The 20375-nt window shown below is 49.4% G+C and overlaps 1 protein-coding gene across 1 annotated transcript in view; it reads left to right on the forward strand.

The window, feature by feature from the left end:
- Positions 1-20375, forward strand: part of LOC135912601 (arrestin domain-containing protein 3-like) — a 216617-nt gene that overhangs the window by 172050 nt on the left and 24192 nt on the right. The window contains exons 3-6 of the mRNA XM_065445098.1: positions 3027-3149; positions 4757-4983; positions 5049-5228; positions 18284-18481. Of these exons, the coding sequence (XP_065301170.1) occupies positions 3027-3149; positions 4757-4983; positions 5049-5228; positions 18284-18481 (728 nt within the window). The remainder of the gene's footprint in view (positions 1-3026; positions 3150-4756; positions 4984-5048; positions 5229-18283; positions 18482-20375) is intronic.

Consider the following 20375-nt stretch of genomic DNA (forward strand, 5'->3'; position numbering starts at 1 on the left):
AATCCGGACAGAGACGTCGTCACTTTACGAAGCGAACGGCAAAATCCCGCATCCATAACTGAAATAGCGGCACCGGTATCGACTAGGGCGACTGTAGCGAGATCTTCGATAAACACATCAATGACATTGGCAGGTAAAGGAGGAGGACTTCGGCATGTCGACACTTGCGCAGTTCTTGCCTCAGGAACTGCGTCGTCTAGTTTCCCTCTTCATTAGAGACCGGTCGTCGACGCATAGGGGAAAGCGATCGACGACGTAGGGAGGGTGACCGGAGGCGTTCGAAGCGAGGACGGCGATCAGTCGGGGAGCGAGCTGGAGGTGGGCCGCAGGGTTCGTAAGGCGCATTTGCATCAGGCGGCACATAGGGCGTTCGGCGATCGTCGTCGAACGCCTGCGATCGGCGGCGGCAGAACCTTGCGACATGACCGGGACACCTACATGCGAAGCATATAGGGCGATTGCCCGGCGTACGCCACGGGTTAGCGACGGCAGTGGTGGTCCAGGGGACGGGAGGGGGAGGGCGGTGCACAGGCTGCTGGAAGCGACGCACGGGCACACTGCGAGGGGCCATTGCAGCAACCGTAGCATAAGTGACTGGTGTAGTCACGACATCCTGCTGGTGAACAGCCGGCAGCGCTTCCGCGACCTCTTCATGGATCACGTTACGGATATGAGACGGCAATGTGCTGGCAGACTCCTGAGTGACGGACACCAGAGATAGCTGTCGTGCGACTTCTTCGCGAACGAAATCCTTGATTTGCGTTATCAGGGAGGCGTGTTCTGGGCCGGTGGTAAGGCTGCAGAGGGATGCCGCATTTGGCGTGGGATGTCGCCTTGTCAGGGCTCGCTGCTTACGCAATTCATCATAGCTCTGGAACAAGCTGATGACGTCGCCAACAGTGCGCGGGTCCTTGGCCAGAAGCATTTGGAACGCGTCATCGTCGATTCCCTTCATGACGTGCTTGATCTTGTCCGCTTCCGTCATGGCAGCGTTCACGCGCCTGCACAAATCGAGAACGTCTTCTATGTAGCTGGTGAATGTCTCACCCGTGTCCTGTGCGCGTGTACGCAAACGCTGCTCGGCTCGGAGTTTCCTGACGGCGGGTCGGTCAAATACTTCTGTGATGGATGTCTTGAGCACCGACCACGTCGGATATCCCTTTCATGATTTCTGAACCAGAGACTGGCCACGCCCGCGAGGTAGAATGAGACGTAAGCCAGCTTGTCCGAGTCGTTCCATTTGTTGTGAACGCTCACCCGTTCGTAGGACGACAGCCACTCTTCAACGTCGTTGTCGTCGGTTCCGCTGAAGATGGGAGGCTCCCGCTGGCGAACGGTGCCAGCGCAAGGGACGGGTGGCGATGGAAGAGTCTGCTGGTCGGCGTCCGGCATGGCAGAGGGTAGCGTCCGAGAACGGAGTTCCAGGATGGTAGAGTGGAACGTTACCCCGCACCTCCACCAATTATAAAGGAGGTTTATTAGGGTTCGCAGCGGCCGCCGGTTCTACGATGCACCGAGCACAGTCCCCGAGCTCGAGCTTCTGCTGCGCGCTTGATGCTGCCGATGCTGCTGACCCAGCGCGCATGTTCGTTGTCTTCCTTACAATATATGTAAATCATCAGCCTGGTTACGCCCACTGCAGGGCAAAGGCCTCCCCCATACTTCTCCAACAAGCCCGGTCATGTACTAATTGTGGCCATGTTGTCCCTGCAAACTTCTTAATCTCATCCGCCCACCTGACTTTCTGCCGCCCTCTGCTACGCTTCCTTCCCCTTGGAATCCATTGTGTAACTCTTAATGACCATCGGTTATCTTCCCTCCTCATTACATGTCCTGCCCATGCCCATTTCTTTCTGTTGATTTCAACTAAGATGTCAATAACTCGCGTTTGTTCCCTCACCCAATCTGCTCTCTTCTTATCCCTTAACGTTACACCCATCATTTTTCTTTCCATAGCTCGTTGCGTCGCCCTCAATTTAAGTAGAACCCTTTTCGTAAGCCTCCAGGTTTCTGCCCCGTAGGTAAGTACTGGTAAGACACAGCTATTATACACTTTTCTCTTGAGGGATAATGGCAACCTGCTGTTCATGATCTGAGAATGCCTACTCTCCTGATTATTTCCGTCTCATGATCCGGATCCGCCGTCACTACCTGCCCTAAGTAGATGTATTCCCTTACCACTTCAAGTGCCTCGCTACCTATTGTAAATTGCTGTTCTCTTCCGAGACTGTTAAACATTACTTTAGATTAGTGCAGATTAATTTTTAGACCCACTCTTCTGCTTTGCCTCTCCAGGTCAGTGAGCATGCATTGCAATTGGTCCCCTGAGTTACTAAGCAAGGCAATATCATCAGCGAGTCGCAAGTTACTCCATTAACTTTCATCCCCAATTCTTCCCAATCCAGGTCTCTGAATACCTCCTGTAAACACGCTGTGAATAGCATTGGAGAGATCGTATCTCCCTGCCTGACGCCTTTCTTTATTGGGATTTTGTTGCTTTCCTTATGGAGGACTGCGGTGGCTGTAGAGCCGCTATAAATACCTTTCAGTATTTTTACATACGGCTCGTCTACACCCTGATTCCATAATGCCTCCATGACTGCGCAGGTTTCGACAGAATCAAACGCTTTCTCGTAATCAATGAAAGCTATATATAAGGGTTGGTTATATTGCGCACATTTCTCTATCACCTGATTGACAGTGTGAATATGGTCTATTGTTGAGTAGCCTGTACGGAATCCTGCCTGGTCCTTTGCTTGACAGAAGTATATATATATAGAGAGAGAGAGGCTACGTTGCAACTTCCAGCGTTTAACCTAAATTTTGCTATGGGGCCTGGTGTTTGCTGTTTATATACATGAGTTTGGTCTGATGAAAACCCCGTTATCCTACAGACTTGGTGGCAAGTTTGACGTAAACTGTTCCACTTGTTCTACCAGTTATGCGTATACTAGCGCACTGCATAGAAGGAGTTGCACATTTTCAAATGGATGGCATGTTGACAATGGGCTTTCTCTTTCTCACAGCCATCCGGGTAATGCTCAGGGGCAAGGCACACGCCGAGTGGAAGGTGGTGGTTAGCGGCGACCGGCGGACGGTGAAAGACGACCAGGTCTTCATCGACGACCGGGCCGTCATATGGGGAAAAGGTGAGTGCTTCCTCACGTTTAGGTCTACGCAAGTCACAATTAGGAACTGAGCCGCGGCGCACAGGCTGAGAGGTTCAGAAATGCCCCATAGTTTTCTAGCTGCCTTGAACAAGTGCAGGATTGTTTTTCAGCCTCTCCAGTTTCAATGCTTTGATAGCACTGGCCATACGGCCTGCGTAATTCCTACTTGTGACGAGGCTTTCAAAAGGCATTATTTTGCAGCACGGAGAGCTACCGCTATTGCATTTCTGCGTCATCACATTGTCGAAAGGCGCCCTCTGCCTGCTACAGCCTTCCAACTCCGGCCACAAGCAGCCTCTTTAGGTGCTGGTGTGGAGATGGAAAACAAAAAGAAAATAAATAGGGGCCATTTCCGACCGGTCAACTGTGAAACTACGCAATTAGCGGGAACTGTGCGCAGGCAAGCTGCAGGATATATGCACGTGAAGAAAACGCTGTCGTGTCGTCTTAAAGCAATACTTAAATTTGTGCTGCAAGAATTTGAGAAAAGAACGGCACACTGAAATATGCACGGAGACAGGACACAAGTCCTAAATTATCAATGGTTTTGTTTTTTCTAGAGTGAACTAGCAAATAAATAAATGTGGCCACAAAACGTACGCGACTACAATATGCCCAACCTACCAACGCCATCCAGTACTACCTATTAGGCGGATCTGTTCCTTGTTCAGAGCTATGCGCTGATACATGTCGAGTGACAAAATTCAACGGCCATGTTTTTGTTTTGATTGCGGGAGGTGTGCAGTCTTCATGCTGTCAGAAAATGCGGTGCGCATTGTGATGCGTTAGTATTTGCAGGCGACCACAGGTTGCCATGGATAAGCCGCCCCGTTTGGCAAGCGTAAGGAGCACCGCCCGACGAATATATTGCAAACCGGCTGGTCGGAGTTGATAAGTGGTGGCCTCTTCGTTGTTTGGGGAAGCTGATTTATTTGGAGCTCTCGATCCGACCAAGACGACTGGAGGCACCAAAGGAAAGTCAGTGGATCGCAATAATTGTTGTGTCGCGGGGGCAAATATTTGTCATCTGCTCTAGTAGATCCATGCTGCTCACAATAGCCTCTGCTGCGACTGCGCCTCCTTCTGAGGGGAATTTTCTAATCACCCCTATTTGGCACAGGGCACACAGGGCTTGGAATGTTTCTATTTGCATCCTTGCTTGTCATCACATGCACTACGAGGGCATGGTATTCTCATTTCATTGGGCCGTGAAAAAAAAAAGAAAGGAACGCTGTACTTTTTGCACATTCATTCGCACCAACTTGCCCTGTAACAACTACTGATGAACACGACATGGGCAATGCTTCTCATCTTATCATTGAATATCTGTCTAAAAAGAACTATAGCTGTTTTTTTAAACAAAGCTGCAGGAGTGAGTTATCTAAGTGAGTTACTCTTCCTGCACACGCCTGTTGCTTATTAAGGCGACCCTGAGCAGAAAACGCATGTTTTTGAGAGACACCTTGATGTCATCATCCGGAATGACGTGCGTTGACGTGCACGTCACGTCAGAAAGATGCGTTCTCACACCGGTAAGCTGACCTCAGAACGTGCCCTTGTTAACAGTCGTCGTGACCTCTATGCAGAAAAAAGTGATGGCAGCCTTCCCATACTGCCCCGGGGCCAGCACGCTTTCGCATTCCGGTTCCAGCTGCCCGAGAGCAATCTGCCATGCTCGTTCGAGTCACGGCCCTGCACAGTGCGCTATTACGTCAAGGTCACCATGGACATCCCGTACGCGTCACCACCGCAGGGCATGAAGTACTTCACCATCATCGGGCCACACATCGACTGCATGGACGAGCAGTATCTCGTGAGCACCCGGCGCTCTTCTCTGATTGGCTGTGTCTGCACTGGTGATATGCCTCTGTTTCGCAGAAACCGTTGGTCGGCCAGGACAAGCGCGCCGTGTGCTGCCTCTGCTGCCAGAGGGGCGTAGTCAGCTTGCGTAGCGCCCTCGAACGGTCTGCCTACTGCTGCGGCGAGAGTTTGCGTCTCAAGGCCGACATCGACAACCAAAGCGAGGAAGAAGTGCGGCTCAAGCTCAAGCTCGTACAGGTAGGTGTATACTTCAAGGAGAACCGAGAGTTGACACCTGTTCATAAAAGGAGTTTGTTTGGCGTAAGAGTACTTCTTGTTGGACTACTAAAAAGGGACGCAACTTTACACGCACACAGACGTCTCGCCTACTTCGTCTGTGTATGCGCTGATTTGCGCCTCTCTTTTATAGCTAATAGATCGTTTTTCTGAAACGCGAATGTGTAATACACACTTGAGTTTTGGAGCGCTTAAACTAAAGAAGTGTGCTTTTCTAGCGATGATTGGTGTGAGCTTTCCTTTAGCTTGAAATGGAAGGCGGGCAAGCATGCGGTAAATGCGTTTAGGGTCTAGGCTGTGAGCAAAATTATGTGAATCCCACGACGGCTCGTTCAAAGAACAAGCAATTTCGCCAAAGTTTCTACCAAAGTACTGTCTTTGAAACCGGTTAAACGAAATTTAATCAGTCTTTCAATAGGTGAAGCGCCAATAGTGACGGCACTCAAGAAGGAATACAGACAGGACAAGGCGCTACTTGCAACTGTTTGCAAAGGTATTGCAGTAAAACACGTTGTGGGGCTAGTTGGTGCATAGCTATCAATAGGTGAGGCGCCAATAGTGACGGCACACAAGAAGGAATACAGACAGAACAAAGCGCTACTTGCAACTGTTTGCATAATTTCAGTAAAACACGTTGCAGTAAAACACGTTGTGGGGCTAGTTAGCGCCTTGTCCCGCAACGTGTTTTACTTTAATCAGTCCTTGCTCTGCCCTTCTGAAAAGGCACCTGTAAATTTATGTGATCTGTAGCAAAGATTACCCTGCGCTTCCCGTTGTCGATCCTCGGCGGTAGCGGCTTCCCTCTGCTGACGCTTTGCTTGCGTGTCTCGCTTTCAGGGCCTGGATTTGCCCGACGTGGGCGCGCAATCGGCGGAAGTTGATCACGCGTTAAGCACCCCCCATACCTGGGCCAATCCCAAGAATAGTGCAATACCAGGCCGACCCGCGGCGAAGGCGAAGCAGGCGTGAAGAACTCCTCATACGTGGACCGATGCCTAAAATAGTTCAATACCAGGCCTACCCGCGGCGCAGGAGAAGCAGGCGTTAAGCACTCCCCATACTTGGGCCGATCTCAATAATAGTGCAATACCAGGCCGACTCGTGGCGTTAAGCACTCCCCATACATGGGCCGATCCCAATAATAGTGCAATACCAGACCCACTCGTGGCGTTAAGCACTCCCCATACGTGGGCCAATCCTAATAATAGTGCAATACCAGGCCGACTCGTGGCGTTAAAACTCCCCATACGTGGGCCAATCCCAATAATAGTGCAATACCAGGCCGACTCGTGGCGTTAAGCACTCCCCATACTTGGGACGATCTTAATAACAGTGCAATACCAGGCCGGATTGTGGCGTTAAGCACTCCCCGTACGTGAACCGATCTCAATAATAGTGTACTACCAGGCCGACTCGTGGCGTTAAGCACTCCCATTACGTGGGCCGATCCCAAGAATAGTGCAATACCAGGCCGAATCGTGGCGTTAAGCACTCCCCTTACTTTTCCCGATCTCAATAATAGTGCAATGCTAGGCCGACTCGTGGCGTTAAGCACTCCCATTACGTGGGCCGATCCCAAGAATAGTGCAATACCAGGCCGACTCGTGGCGTTAAGCACTCCCCTTACTTGTCCCGATCTCAATAATAGTGCAATGCCAGGCCGACTCGTGGCGTTAAGCACTCCCATTACGTGGGCCGATCCCAAGAATAGTGCAATACCAGGCCGACTCGTGGCCTTAAGCACTCCCCTTACTTGTGCCGATCTCAATAATAGTGCAATACCAGGCCGACTCGCGGTGTTAAGCACTCCCCATGCATGGGCCGATCCCTATAATAGTGCAATACCAGGCCGACTCGTGGCGTTGGGCACTCCCCATACGTAGGCCGATCCCAAGAATACTGCAATACCAGGCCGACTCGTGGCGTTAAGCACTCCCCTTACTTGTGCCGATCTCAATAATAGTGCAATACCAGGCCGACTCGCGGTGTTATGCACTCCCCATACGTGTGCTGATCCCAAGAATAGTGCAATACCAGGCCGACTCGTGGCGTTAAGCACTCCCCTTACTTGCGCCGATCTCAATAATAGTGCAATACCAGGCCGACTCGCGGTGTTAGGCACTTCCCATACGTAGGCCGATCCCAAGAATAGTGCAATACCAGGCTGACTCGTGGCGTTAAGCACTCCCCATACATGGGCCGATCCCAAGAATAGTGCAATACCAGGCCGACTCGTGGCGTTAAGCACTCCCCTTACTTGTGCCGATCTCAATAATAGTGCAATACCAGGCCGACTCGCGGTGTTAAGCACTCCCCATACGTGTGCCGATCCCAAGAATAGTGCAATACCAGGCCGACTCGTGGCGTGAAGCACTCCCCATACGTGGGCCGATCCCAAGAATAGTGCAATACCAGGCCGACTCATGCCGTTAAGCACTCCCCATACTTTGGCCGATCTCAGTAATAGTGCAATACCAGGCCGACTAGTGGCGTTAAGCACTCCCCTTACTTGTGCCGATCTCAATAATAGTGCAATACCAGGCCGACTCGCGGTGTTATGCACTCCCCATACGTGTGCTGATCCCAAGAATAGTGCAATACCAGGCCGACTCGTGGCGTTAAGCACTCCCCTTACTTGCGCCGATCTCAATAATAGTGCAATACCAGGCCGACTCGCGGTGTTAGGCACTTCCCATACGTAGGCCGATCCCAAGAATAGTGCAATACCAGGCTGACTCGTGGCGTTAAGCACTCCCCATACATGGGCCGATCCCAAGAATAGTGCAATACCAGGCCGACTCGTGGCGTTAAGCACTCCCCTTACTTGTGCCGATCTCAATAATAGTGCAATACCAGGCCGACTCGCGGTGTTAAGCACTCCCCATACGTGTGCCGATCCCAAGAATAGTGCAATACCAGGCCGACTCGTGGCGTTAAGCACTCCCCATACGTGGGCCGATCCCAAGAATAGTGCAATACCAGGCCGACTCGTGGCGTTAAGCACTCCCCTTACTTGTGCCGATCTCAATAATAGTGCAATACCAGGCCGACTCGTGGTGTTAAGCACTCCCCATACGTGTGCCGATCCCAATAATAGTGCAATACCAGGCCGACTAGTGGCGTTAAGCACTCCCCTTACTTGTGCCGATCTCAATAATAGTGCAATACCAGGCCGACTCGCGGTGTTATGCACTCCCCATACGTGTGCTGATCCCAAGAATAGTGCAATACCAGGCCGACTCGTGGCGTTAAGCACTCCCCTTACTTGTGCCGATCTCAATAATAGTGCAATACCAGGCCGACTCGCGGTGTTATGCACTCCCCATACGTGTGCTGATCCCAAGAATAGTGCAATACCAGGCCGACTCGTGGCGTTAAGCACTCCCCTTACTTTTCCCGATCTCAATAATAGTGCAATGCCAGGCCGACTCGTGGCGTTAAGCACTCCCATTACGTGGGCCGATCCCAAGAATAGTGCAATACCAGGCCGACTCGTGGCGTTAAGCACTCCCCTTACTTGTGCCGATCTCAATAATAGTGCAATAGCAGGCAGACTCGTGGCGTTAAGCGCTCCCCATACTTGTGCCGATCTGAATAATAGTGCATTACCAGGCCGACTCGTGGCGTCAAGTACTCCCCATACATGGGCCGATCCCTATACTAGTGCAATACCAGGCCGACTCGTGCCGTTAAGCACTCCCCATACTTTGGCCGATCTCAATAATATTGCAATACCAGGCCGACTCGCGGTGTTAAGCACTCCCCATACGTGGGCCGATCCCTAGAATAGTACAATCCCAGGCCGACTCGTGGCGTTAAGCGCTCCCCATACTTGGGCCGATCTGAATAATAGTGCAATACCAGGCCGACTCGTGGCGTTAAGTACTGCCCATACATGGGCTGTTCCCTATACTAGTGCAATACCAGGCCGACTCATGCCGTAAAGCATTCCCCATACTTTGGCCGATCTCAATAATAGTGCAATCCCAGGCCGACTCGTGGCGTTAAGCATTTCCCATACATTGGCCGATCCCAATAATAGTTCAATACCAGGCCGACTGGTGGCGTTAAGCACTCCCCATACATGGGCCGTTCCCTATACTAGTGCAATACCAGGCCGACTCATGCCGTTAAGCACTCCCCATACTTTGGCCGATCTCAATAATAGTGCAATCCCAGGCCGACTCGTGGCGTTAAGCATTTCCCATACATTGGCCGATCCCAATAATAGTTCAATACCAGGCCGACTCGTGGCGTTAAGCACTCCCCATACGTGGGCCGATCCCAAGAATAGTGCAATACCGCACCGAGCCGCGGCGCAGGAGCAGCATGCGTTAAGATCTCCTCATACGTGGGGCGATCCTAAGAATAGTGCAATACCAGGCCGACCCGCGGTGAAGGTGAAGCAGGCGTTAAGATCTCCTCATGCGTGGGCCAATCCCAATAATAGTGCAATACCAGGCCGACTCGTTCCGTTAAGCACTCCCCATACTTTGGGCGATGTCAATAATAGTGCAATACCAGGCCGACTCGCGGTGTTAAGCACTCCCCATACGTGGGCCAATCCCTAGAATAGTGCAATCCCAGGCCGACTCGTCGCGTTAAGCGCTCCCCATACTTGGGCCGATCTGAATAATAGTGCAATACCAGGCCGACTCGTGGCGCTAAGTACTCCCCATACATGGGCCGATCCCTATACTAGTGCAATACCAGGCCGACTCGTGCCGTTAAGCACTCCCCATACTTTGGCCGATCTCAATAATAGTGCAATACCAGGCGGACTCGTGGCGTTAAGCATTCCCCATACATTGGCCGATCCCAATAATAGTTCAATACCAGGCCGACTCGTGGCGTTAAGCACTCCCCATACGTGTGCCGATCCCAAGAATAGTGCAATACCAGGCCGACTCGTGGCGTTAAGCACTCCGCATACATGGGCCGATCCCAATAAAACTGCGATACCAGGCCGACTGGTGGCGTTAAGCACTCCCCATGCGTGGGCCGATCCCAAGAATAGTGCAATACCAGGTCGACTCGATGGCGTTAAGCACTCCCCATACTTGGGCCGATCTCAATAATAGTGCAATACCAGGCCGACTCGTGGCGTTAAGCACTCCCCATACGTGGGCCGATCCCAAGAATAGTGCAATACCGCACCGAGCCGCGGCGCAGGAGCAGCATGCGTTAAGATCTCCTCATACGTGGGGCGATCCTAAGAATAGTGCAATACCAGGCCGACCCGCGGGGAAGGTGAAGCAGGCGTTAAGAACTCCTCATGCGTGGGCAGATCTCAAGAATAGTGCAATTCCGCACCCACCCGCGGCGCTGGTGCCGCATGCGTTAAGAACTCCTCATACGTGGGGCCATCCCAAGAACAGTGCAATACCAGGCCTACTCGCGGCGTTAAGCACTCCCGATACGTGTGACCGATCCCAAGAATAGTGCAATGCCGCAACGACTCGCGGCTCAGGTGAAGCAGGCGTTAAGCACTCCCCATACGTGGGCCGATCCCAAGAATACTGCAATGCCACACCGACTCGCGGCGATGGTGAAGCAGGCGTTAAGCACTCCCAATTCCTGGACCGATCCCCATGACAGTGCAATACCGGGATGACCCGTGGCGGAGGTGAAGCAGGCGTTAAGAACTCCTCATACGTGGGTCGATCCCGAAGATAGTGCAATACCCAGCCGACACGCGCTGGAGGTGCAGTTCGCTATTAAGGGGCCCACATACACAGGTTAGCTGGTCATCCTTGCTCAGTGCTGAAGGTGACTGAGTTCGTTTATATTTTATTTAGTACATACTGCAGTCCGAAGACCAAGCAGGACCAAAAATATGTACATAGTGAAGAGAATTTAAAAACTATACAAAATTATATAGTGAGCTTTGCCACTCAGACAAGTATAGACAAACAAACATGATTAGAACTACGTTGGCGAGAACAAAAAGTTAGGTTCGTTGGAAAGTCAAAGTATCAACTGTGAAAGGAAATTAGTTTACTGCTATACGAATCGGCCGTATAATCTTGTAAGAATAGGCATACTATACTCTCGGACAACTTTCTGTGGCAATGAAGGGAAAGGTACATGCGCGTGGCTGCCGCACACGTATTACCGCGCTAAGTACTCCGGCAGCGTTGGCAGTGCTTTGGTTGCTCGGAACAGACGCTGAAGTGATGCATCTTCCACGTGCGACGGTTTAGGGTTTCCCCAGACACGGAATGGAAAAGCCGCAAAATAAGTGAACCTTTACACTCAGTGGTGTGTTCTAATTTAACTGTTGCTTATAAGCCGTTTCTGTTTTCTCTTCCCCTGCCTACACTAATGTGAATTAAGACGCGGGGCTCTTTTCAGAAGTGCTCCTATTTGGGCGTGCTTTGCCTGAGAAGCTTGTCCTTCATAGTCACAGAATTTCTGCAATTATAACTAAATTAACAAGCATGCTGTCACGCGCTCACAAGCCTACATGAACACATCTCACTTGATGTCCGCGAAAACTCGCTATCCAAATGCTGCAGTGAGGAAACGCGGCAAAATGTGCCTGGAGAGTCCACATAATTGCTATCGCAACACACAACAGCATATCGCAACATAATTGCACAAATATGTAGGGTCACTTGAATGCGTTCAAAAAGAAAGAAAGCACAAGTTCATCAATTGTCACGACGTAGACAAGAGTATGGCCATATCAAAAACGACGTTTAAATAAAATGATACATCTCTTTCAAAGTAACGAAGGCCAACTGCTGAAAAAAATACATTTCAAGCGAGTGCGTTCCAATCGGTAATGGTACGCGGCAAAAACGAGTATTTGAGAAGCTTAGTTCGTGCGATGTATGCGAGGTCGTGATTATGACTATGTCTGGTCTCATAGTTTAGAAGAACTTTTTGCTGGGCTAGTTGGGCTTGCCAAATGCGCTCTTTTCGTCTACGTCGTTTTTTCCCTGTGTTTGTTCTTTCTTAGGCGCAACTCTTCCTAAAATATCTGTCTGGCCTGTCAGGGAAAAGTGCGAGAAAGGTATTTACCGGCATCGATAGTAAACTGCCGAGTGGGGAGCAAGAAAAGAAACTTGATCCAGGCGATAGCTCTGTGCTTTTCCAAAAGTGTGATGTGCTTACTAGTGATCAGTGATGAATGCGAATCAATATTGTGATAGGTGTTATAGATGAATCTTAATGTTCTCCTTTGAACCATTTATAGCTTATAAACAGCTGTGCGCCTTCGTGGCCTACAATACTTATATTCATCCGGAGAAAGCGTTCGGCAAGCGCATCTTGCACTGTGCTCGCGAAACGTAGATTGGGCAGCTTCGAGAAGAGCACTTTACATGCTTTGTGAGCGTTGGCTGATCCGTGTCGCACTCTCGTGCTGCGGCGCGGTTCACTCTTTCGTCTTGAAAGCTGGGACAGGAACGATGTCTTCGTCCTTCTTTTATGCATCGTTGTGTACTGCACAGTCATCGCTCATGTTCGAGCCCACAACGGCTACGCAACGCATCGGCATTCCTGCAACAGCTCAAATCACTGCGCAAGGAGAAAGCACGCTGAGAGAGCCGCCCATCAACTTGCCAATGTTGAGCAAGGGACGCGCTTGGGCGCTGAGGCGCAGCTCAGAGGTCAGCAGTCGTGTACGGTTCTGGAACTTTTGCCATTACCGCATCGCTCACTGCCAGGTGCACGCGTCGTCTGCTTAGGCGCTATGTAAAAGTTGGTAATACCGAAATTATACAACAGAGTATTAGCGTGTCCGGTATTCTGGAAAGGCAAATGGACTGCGCGTTTTGCCGGATGAGCGGATGTGCAAACGTGAACTGCCTGCATGGTGCAGCCACCTGGTGGCACAGAGCTTAACCAGACACAGCTAATGTTGCAGTAGGCAATTGTGTTTTACTTTGCTGCTAGTGGATATTATCGATGGCAACACGATTATGCTGCTGCCGATAACGTAACAGCGACAGCGAAGCGCAACACACTTCGTCACTGCAATATTCTTAGTTTGTCTGGCTGAGCTGTGCGCCAGCAGGTGGCTGCACCGTGCCACCCGTTCACGTTTGGGCCCCCGCTGATCCGCCTGGTTAAGTGTGCAGTTCGCTTGCGTTTACCCGAATGATGGGCACCCTAAATCTCTCTAATTACCAGCCCTGCAGTTTTGCTAAGATTGCGTTGATAGTACATGCTAATCATTTATAGGCAATATAGCCAATGTGAAATTTCATTGCAGTTGGTCTTTAGGTGTCGGAAAGTGCTGAGTAAACAAACGCTTATATAGAAGAGCGTGGTATGCTGCTATAGGTTGGTGCTGCCGTCAGTGTAAGCACTCCACGGGACATGTTATTCCTACAGTTTATTCGCGAGACACAGCGCGGAATGCAAAAAGGAGAAGAAACTGCTGCAGTGTTACCTGTATAGCCTGTTTAATCATTGGCAGTCAAATTCCGTCAACAGCATCACGGAATGTCAAATCGCATTGTATCGCTTTAATACGTTGCCTAGATTGATTCTTATCTATAGCCGCATGGGAAATAGTTATAACGCTAGCAGGCCAAAATTTCAATCGTCCGCATCACCCATAGTCCTTATACAAGAAAGACTTCTTTAGAAGTTTGACGCAGACACGCAAATATTCGGCAGGCTGCTTCGAAGGTTTCCGTGTTGGTTAAATGTAAGAGAGAAAACAGTTTTCTTTATTATCATTTATTGATATTATTTATTACACCCTTTAAGTACAGTTGTACATTGCAGAGGTGAGGGGCAAACGTAAATACAGAGGCAAATAACACGTACTCGATTAGACATACAAAATACAAATAATTTAAAAGCTTTCAGACCAAAGGCATACACATGTAGTTTAATAATTGAGAAGAAGGAAAAACAAAGTTTTCCCCGAAGTGTTAGATAAGCAGTTCATACAATACATGGCAAAAACATGGCAAAGATGGCAAGCACAGGGATAACAATGGAAAATTGCAAAACTTGCAACAACTGCATTGCAAGAAATGAGGTGCGCTCTCGGTGCCCTCACTCCGGGCCTCGCTTGCAGCGTTCTCCAGCGCGCCATTCGCATCATTGGTATGGGCGGTGTCCAGGCGACATTCATTCGACACCGTGAACCACTTGCGTCTCTGGAGCGGGATGTATTTGACGAAAAACCAGTAATGAAGCAGAGGATACGAATCCAAGCGTTATGAAAAAAAAGCAACTTAATTCTGTTCCGTTACTCCTCTAGCCCTCGCGGTGGACAGTGCCGCGTGCATGAGCCGACGAAACTACGGCATTTTTTACGTGAAGATTTCTTCCGCGTATAACATGGAAGAAAGAAAGAAAATTGGAGAGGCCCTGACGTCACGTTTTCGAAGCTGGAATCGCAGCCATGTTGGTGTGCCATCCCTGTTTGCCCCTCCAATCAAATCGCCGGAGCAGACTGCGCGAACTGTGCAGAGATGCGAGCCATCGGAAGTGTGCGCTGTTAACGCGGGTCAGAACAAAACCTATGAAATTTCTGGAACAGTTTTCGTGTAACAGACACGTCCCTGTGTTGTTAAACAAATACCCACGACAAATACCCACGCCGTGATTACGTTATAGTGCCTGTTTTGCTGGCTGACACTCACACAAACAAACACAACTGTCAAGCTTACTCCGCGCACTCCAAACTCAGCTAGTCTAACTAACAGAATGAGCTTCGATATACACGCTGGCGGAAAATCTTCTCTGTTTTAGGAAGCCGAGAGCAGCAGCGGCAGATTTACGAGAGCGGTTGCTGTGGCAATGGGAAGGTTTGGAACACCAGTTCCAGTGCTTCTTTGGGATAAATAACAGGGGACTCACTCCAACACGTCCAAGGAGGTCGGAGTCTCTCCTACGCTTTCCTTACTCCATGGCATATAACATGGCCTCAAATAATATTAGACATCGTAATTGTGGACATACGGACGAGCACTAAAGCTGACAAGCACGAGCAGTGTGGAACTGCAGCTGTGAGTTGCAATGCCATAAGAAAGTATTTGCGAGATCTAGACGAAACAATTGCGCTACTTGGTGCTTACTGCAGACTTGCGATATCATTAACTAGCGCGTAAAGACATCGAACGAGAGCGCACAATACAGAACGCTGGCGTTCTGTCCACATAGGACGCTAGCGCTCAGGGCATAAGCACACAGGACAGAACGCTAGCGTTAGGTCCTGTGCGCTATCGACCGATATGTTTTTGGCTCTAGTTTGTATGTCTCAAACCTGTATTTACAACAACACCTAGCCACTATGCATAGAGGATTCCTTTCGTGGGAAGAAGGTTGGTCGGTTATCCAGTTCCTGTCGATAGGGGCCATACCCGGATGGAGGCAAATCATAGACGTTGATGACTTATTTTACTATTTGGAACATAAGACTCTGTTGAGATTAGTCTGTATACAAAATTACGATGAATGGCCTTTCAAACAAGTGTGGCGTTTTCATGGGGGACTTTCTGAAGCTGTTGTCCGCCTCTGGTCGCATGCAAAGATGACGGTTATACAGAAACATCTAGAATTTGTAATGGTTCCCACGTTGCGTCAGTGCTTAGTGAAACATAGCTGCGTAGGATCGATCGTGCACTTTGAAGGTGTGGTGTTGAAAAGGACGCGCTGTGTTGTCCGGTTACCTTGTTTTTGTTGAGGCGAATCGATTCGTCGCTACTATAGAGTGAGTGTGGTTATTCTATTTAAAGAAAAGGATTCTGGTTCGTACTTAACGTTTGAAGTGCCTAAAAGACAGGGCATCCAGTTTGGGCTTCAAATATCAGCATAGGCGGTAATTATACTTGTCGGTTGCAGGCGCCGAGGTGTGTGAAACCAACTCCAGCTTTCCGCTCTGGTCACTCTAAGGTCGTCAAAGCAGTATTGCCCATTTGTTTGTCGTTAAGATGCAATTCGTGCCCGCACTGAATGTCTGAAACCTTTCCGAAACAGCTAAACATATTTCAGCAGCTTAACTATCCAGAGTAAATTGGCTTCACTGAGTGCACGAATACTGAGGAAGCTAAAAGTGAAAGCGTAGAATGACAGGAAGGCTGAACATAAAGAAAAGCCAGTCGTTCGTATTCCGTACCTGCTCACTTTATCTCATCGCATGAAGAAGGTAAGAATCTGATTTGGCGCAGACGTCGTATTTTCGGCAATAAATTCGGCCATTTCCGCGCCGCAGTAGGGAAAAGCTTCAAGGCGCCGCGCAAGAACGCGCCCCAATGTAATGCTTTTTCCCTTTGATGATATGTCCTCCACTTGACGGCATTCCCCAGAACTTATTTGCTAAATGTAAAGTTAGTACCGTGAGAGGTTGGTTGTATGCATGGGGTAAGGGTGTATCGTACCACATTCCCTTGTCCTGGTGGCACATCGCCCAAAGCAGACGGTGTTTGAACAAACGCTTAATGAACCGCAGAGAAGGGGCAGCGCCGTCTAATTTATGCCTAAATTGCAAAGAATGCGAATGCGAGCCGTTGCTATCTGATACTGAGGTGCTGTCGAGGCACAGAGTAAGACTGTGCGGGAAATTTCGGAAGCTTTCCGCATTCAAAAGTCTGATTACGTGCGCGTTGCGAGGTTGTGGTACTGCATAAGTTAGAGATCGATTATGTAGCCGCGAATCGTTAAGCTTTTACGTGTGTTTGTGCTGGGTTATATTTTTGTATTTTTGACCCCGCACTACAGTTGCTCGTTCACGCTCGTGTCGTGTTTCTTCCTCGTCCCTCGTTTATCGCGCTATTCGTGCATATTAAATACCAACTCGCCAAGCATGCAGTACTTGTGATTTTAGCGCTGCTCGCTTTTGTGTACTTTTGTGTTCGTGAGTTTGTTCATAAGTGCACTAAGTTAGAAAAAGAATAGTCTACAAACCAATTTGTCGGCAGCATGAAATGTTCGTTGTGCGCCGTTCGGCAACTACATGGGAGAGAGGCCTTTGCACATAGCCGCACGATCGGATTGGATTGGAGCCAACTTTATTTGTGCCTGCAGTTGGGCGCTCCGCGCCCGGACCAGGGCCCTACGTCATCTACGAGGTCGCCGTTACTCGGCGCGGGTCTCCGCTTGCCGTTGCCGGCTTGCTGGGTCCCTGCCTTTCGAGCGCACGAAAAATATTTGTCAGCAGCATAGCATGATGCCGTACGTCCAGCAGTTGCCATGGAAAACTACCGACTGTCCTTCAAAATAATTTCTCAACTATAATTAAAGGACCAGGGCAGCAGAAGGCGGGTGTAATCTTTTGTACTACAGAGATAAATGAAGAGCAATTATGCGGCCTCAGTAGCCCACGCAACCATGTTAGCGCGTTGATGTCAGCTTGATTCTTCCTTTTTGAAGTTTCAAAGTTTGCCCATTAGCACAAAGGAGGTGAAGGCTGTTATTGGTTTATGTTCCTCTGAAGTAAAGGTATTGTATACTGCATAGCTAGGTGGTGCTAGAACTAGCAGTTGTGTAGAAAGAAGGAAATTTGCAGGCATAAGAATAATGATGGCGTCAGTTGTAGCAAAACAGGGGTACATTAACTACAGCGCCAAAGAAAGGCAAGAGACAAAACCGAAGTGACCACACAGAGCGCTATGTGTCCCCTTCGTTCTTGTCCGTTCTTTCTTTTGCTCTATAGATAATAATGAATCCACACCAACTCGCCCGTCTTTCAGCACGTATGTAAGAAATGGATCATTGGAACTTGCTTGGAAAAGCGGTTGTCCTGCAGTGAACGTAAATGAGTTGGTTCTGCTGCTGCTGCTGATGATGATGATGATGATGCTGAAGCTGTCGCGCGCGTCGTACGCAGTCATGTCCACAACTGGTTAAATGGGTAAGTTTAGTGAGCTTCAGGTATATAGAATCACGGCGCATCTAATTGTCTTTAAAACCGAGATGAGTCAAGGTGATTTGTGCCTCATTTTGCTTGAAGTTGAAAGAGCCAGTTTTCTTTCCGTGCTGTTGGTGTGACTCTACATGTAGCTAGTAATGGCCCTTGCGACTGATATGCTGTTTGATTGCCGGCACAGCATGTCGAGTTCTTCATCGACCGTGGCGTGTTGGGCGTGAACAAGGAGGCGACGCACACAGTGCTCGAGTACCGCGGCGACCAGATCCAGCCGCACACGCGCCACAAGTTCGACAGCTCCAACAGCCTGGTGGTGCCCGTGATGCCGCCCACGGTGGTTGGGGTGTGCCGCCTCCTGCAGATGTATTATGTGCTCAAGGTACGTGCCGCTGACAAGCATCATCTCAGCGCCGCATGTGTCTCAGTTCACACGATGCTTTTCTGGAGACAATCGCCGCTACAATCAAGAGTACAGACAATTTTTTTTCATGGGTGTCGCAATTTTTTTAGGTACTAGCGCCATCTTTGAGCTATCTACTTACACCGCCATGCAGGCTTAGGCGAACTTGACGGCTCGTTGAGACAAACTCAAGTGATTGCTGTCGGCACGGTCAGAGTTTTTGCTGGCGTTGAGGCGAACGGAGTACCCGGTTGGATATACGTGCGCAAGTTTAAGCTTTCAATGAGCGTCGCAGATTCATTGTGTAAGCAAAATTATTTTCTTAAATGTGCCCATATTACAACATTCTCCCTGTAGTTCTAAGCTGTTGTTTATCAGCGAGGAATACTGAATAAACATGCCCGACGATAGTAACAGCGTGGGCATTGCTGCTATAGAATATGTTCTGTGGCTTGCTTTGAAAGCTTTCAAGCGATTATCTTCAGACACATTGCACGACTGCCTTATTTGTTGGATGCAGTTTTCGCTTGCGAATGAAACAGTTTTGGTTAGTAATAATAGCATATCGTACAGTGTGAATCACACTTGTCGAGTGGCTGGCTGTGAACTGCGCGAGCATCAGAAGCTGCGACTTACCGGTGGTTCCTGGGCTTTAAATGTTTGTTAGGGTTTCGCATAAACCAAGCATGCTATATCACCATGCGTGCTGTTACTTATTTATTTTATTTTTATGTACAGATACCACTGCGCAATAAGCGCTATAGCAGGAGTGGGTTAACAGAGGGAAATATCCAGAGCAAAATACCATACAGCGATAAAGATAATGCGCCAAGAACATACATCTTGGAAGGCGGATACAATACTTCTGCATGTGCATGAGCTATAGATTCGTATAAGGAATTCCATTATTCTATTGAAGTAAGGAAAAAAGCTGAATTCAGTCATAATAATGCGTGCAAAGTAGGGCATCAAGTTTAAGTTATGATGTGGTCTCGTCGATTACTCTGGCCCGAGGATAACGTAGTTGTTTTTTGAAAGTCTAACCGAAGAGTTGAACAACATAACACAGCGCTGATTCATCAGCGATTTAGAGTATATAGTATATAGAGTATTCATCAGAGTATAAGCCTGCCCGCTCGCGTTTTCGTCAGTCTTTCCTGCTGCGCCATCTGTTGCGCTTCCGCCATCTCTTCTATCGTATTGTGCACGCCTAGGTTCATGAGCTTCACGTTCGAGGTGCTGATGGGTATACCTAGGGTACCCTTCACTAACTTTCTGATCATTGTGTTTAGCTTGTTCAGTTCGGCATGCGACCATTTAAATAGACCTGCCACGTAGGCGAAGTGACAGAGAGCGAAGGCGTGCACTAGCCTTAGAGCGCTGTCCTCACCCAGGCCTCTGTGTCTGTTGCTGATTCTCCTTAGTAACCTGATGACTTGGTCCGTCTTGTTTGAAATGTGTTGAATGGCATTCAGGTTGGTACCTCCCGCTGCTATGTGGAAGCCTAAAGCTTTAATCTTTTCCACCTGCTTGATCGCGGATCCGCCGTGACAGCGTAAGATAATCTTGGTTTCCTCCCCGGGGACGTAGCCCCTGGGTCTTCGACCCCTGCGCCGATGTTTTAGGACCAAAAGCTCCGACTCTGCCGCCGAACAGTTGAGTCCCATCTCGCCTAGCGTGCTTTCCACGGCGTGTATGCTCTCCTGCAGTCTGGTCTCCGTTTGGCCTACGTTACCGTTGGCGCTACATATGGTTATGTCATCGGCGTATACTGCAAAGTGTATACCTTCTATACTCTCCAGTTTCCTCGCGACTCTGGTCATTGCTAGATTAAACAACATGGGCGAAAGTACGGCCCCTTGCGGGGTGCCCC

The sequence above is a fragment of the Dermacentor albipictus genome, chromosome 9, assembly GCF_038994185.2.
Source record: "Dermacentor albipictus isolate Rhodes 1998 colony chromosome 9, USDA_Dalb.pri_finalv2, whole genome shotgun sequence".
Lineage (NCBI taxonomy): Eukaryota > Metazoa > Arthropoda > Arachnida > Ixodida > Ixodidae > Dermacentor > Dermacentor albipictus.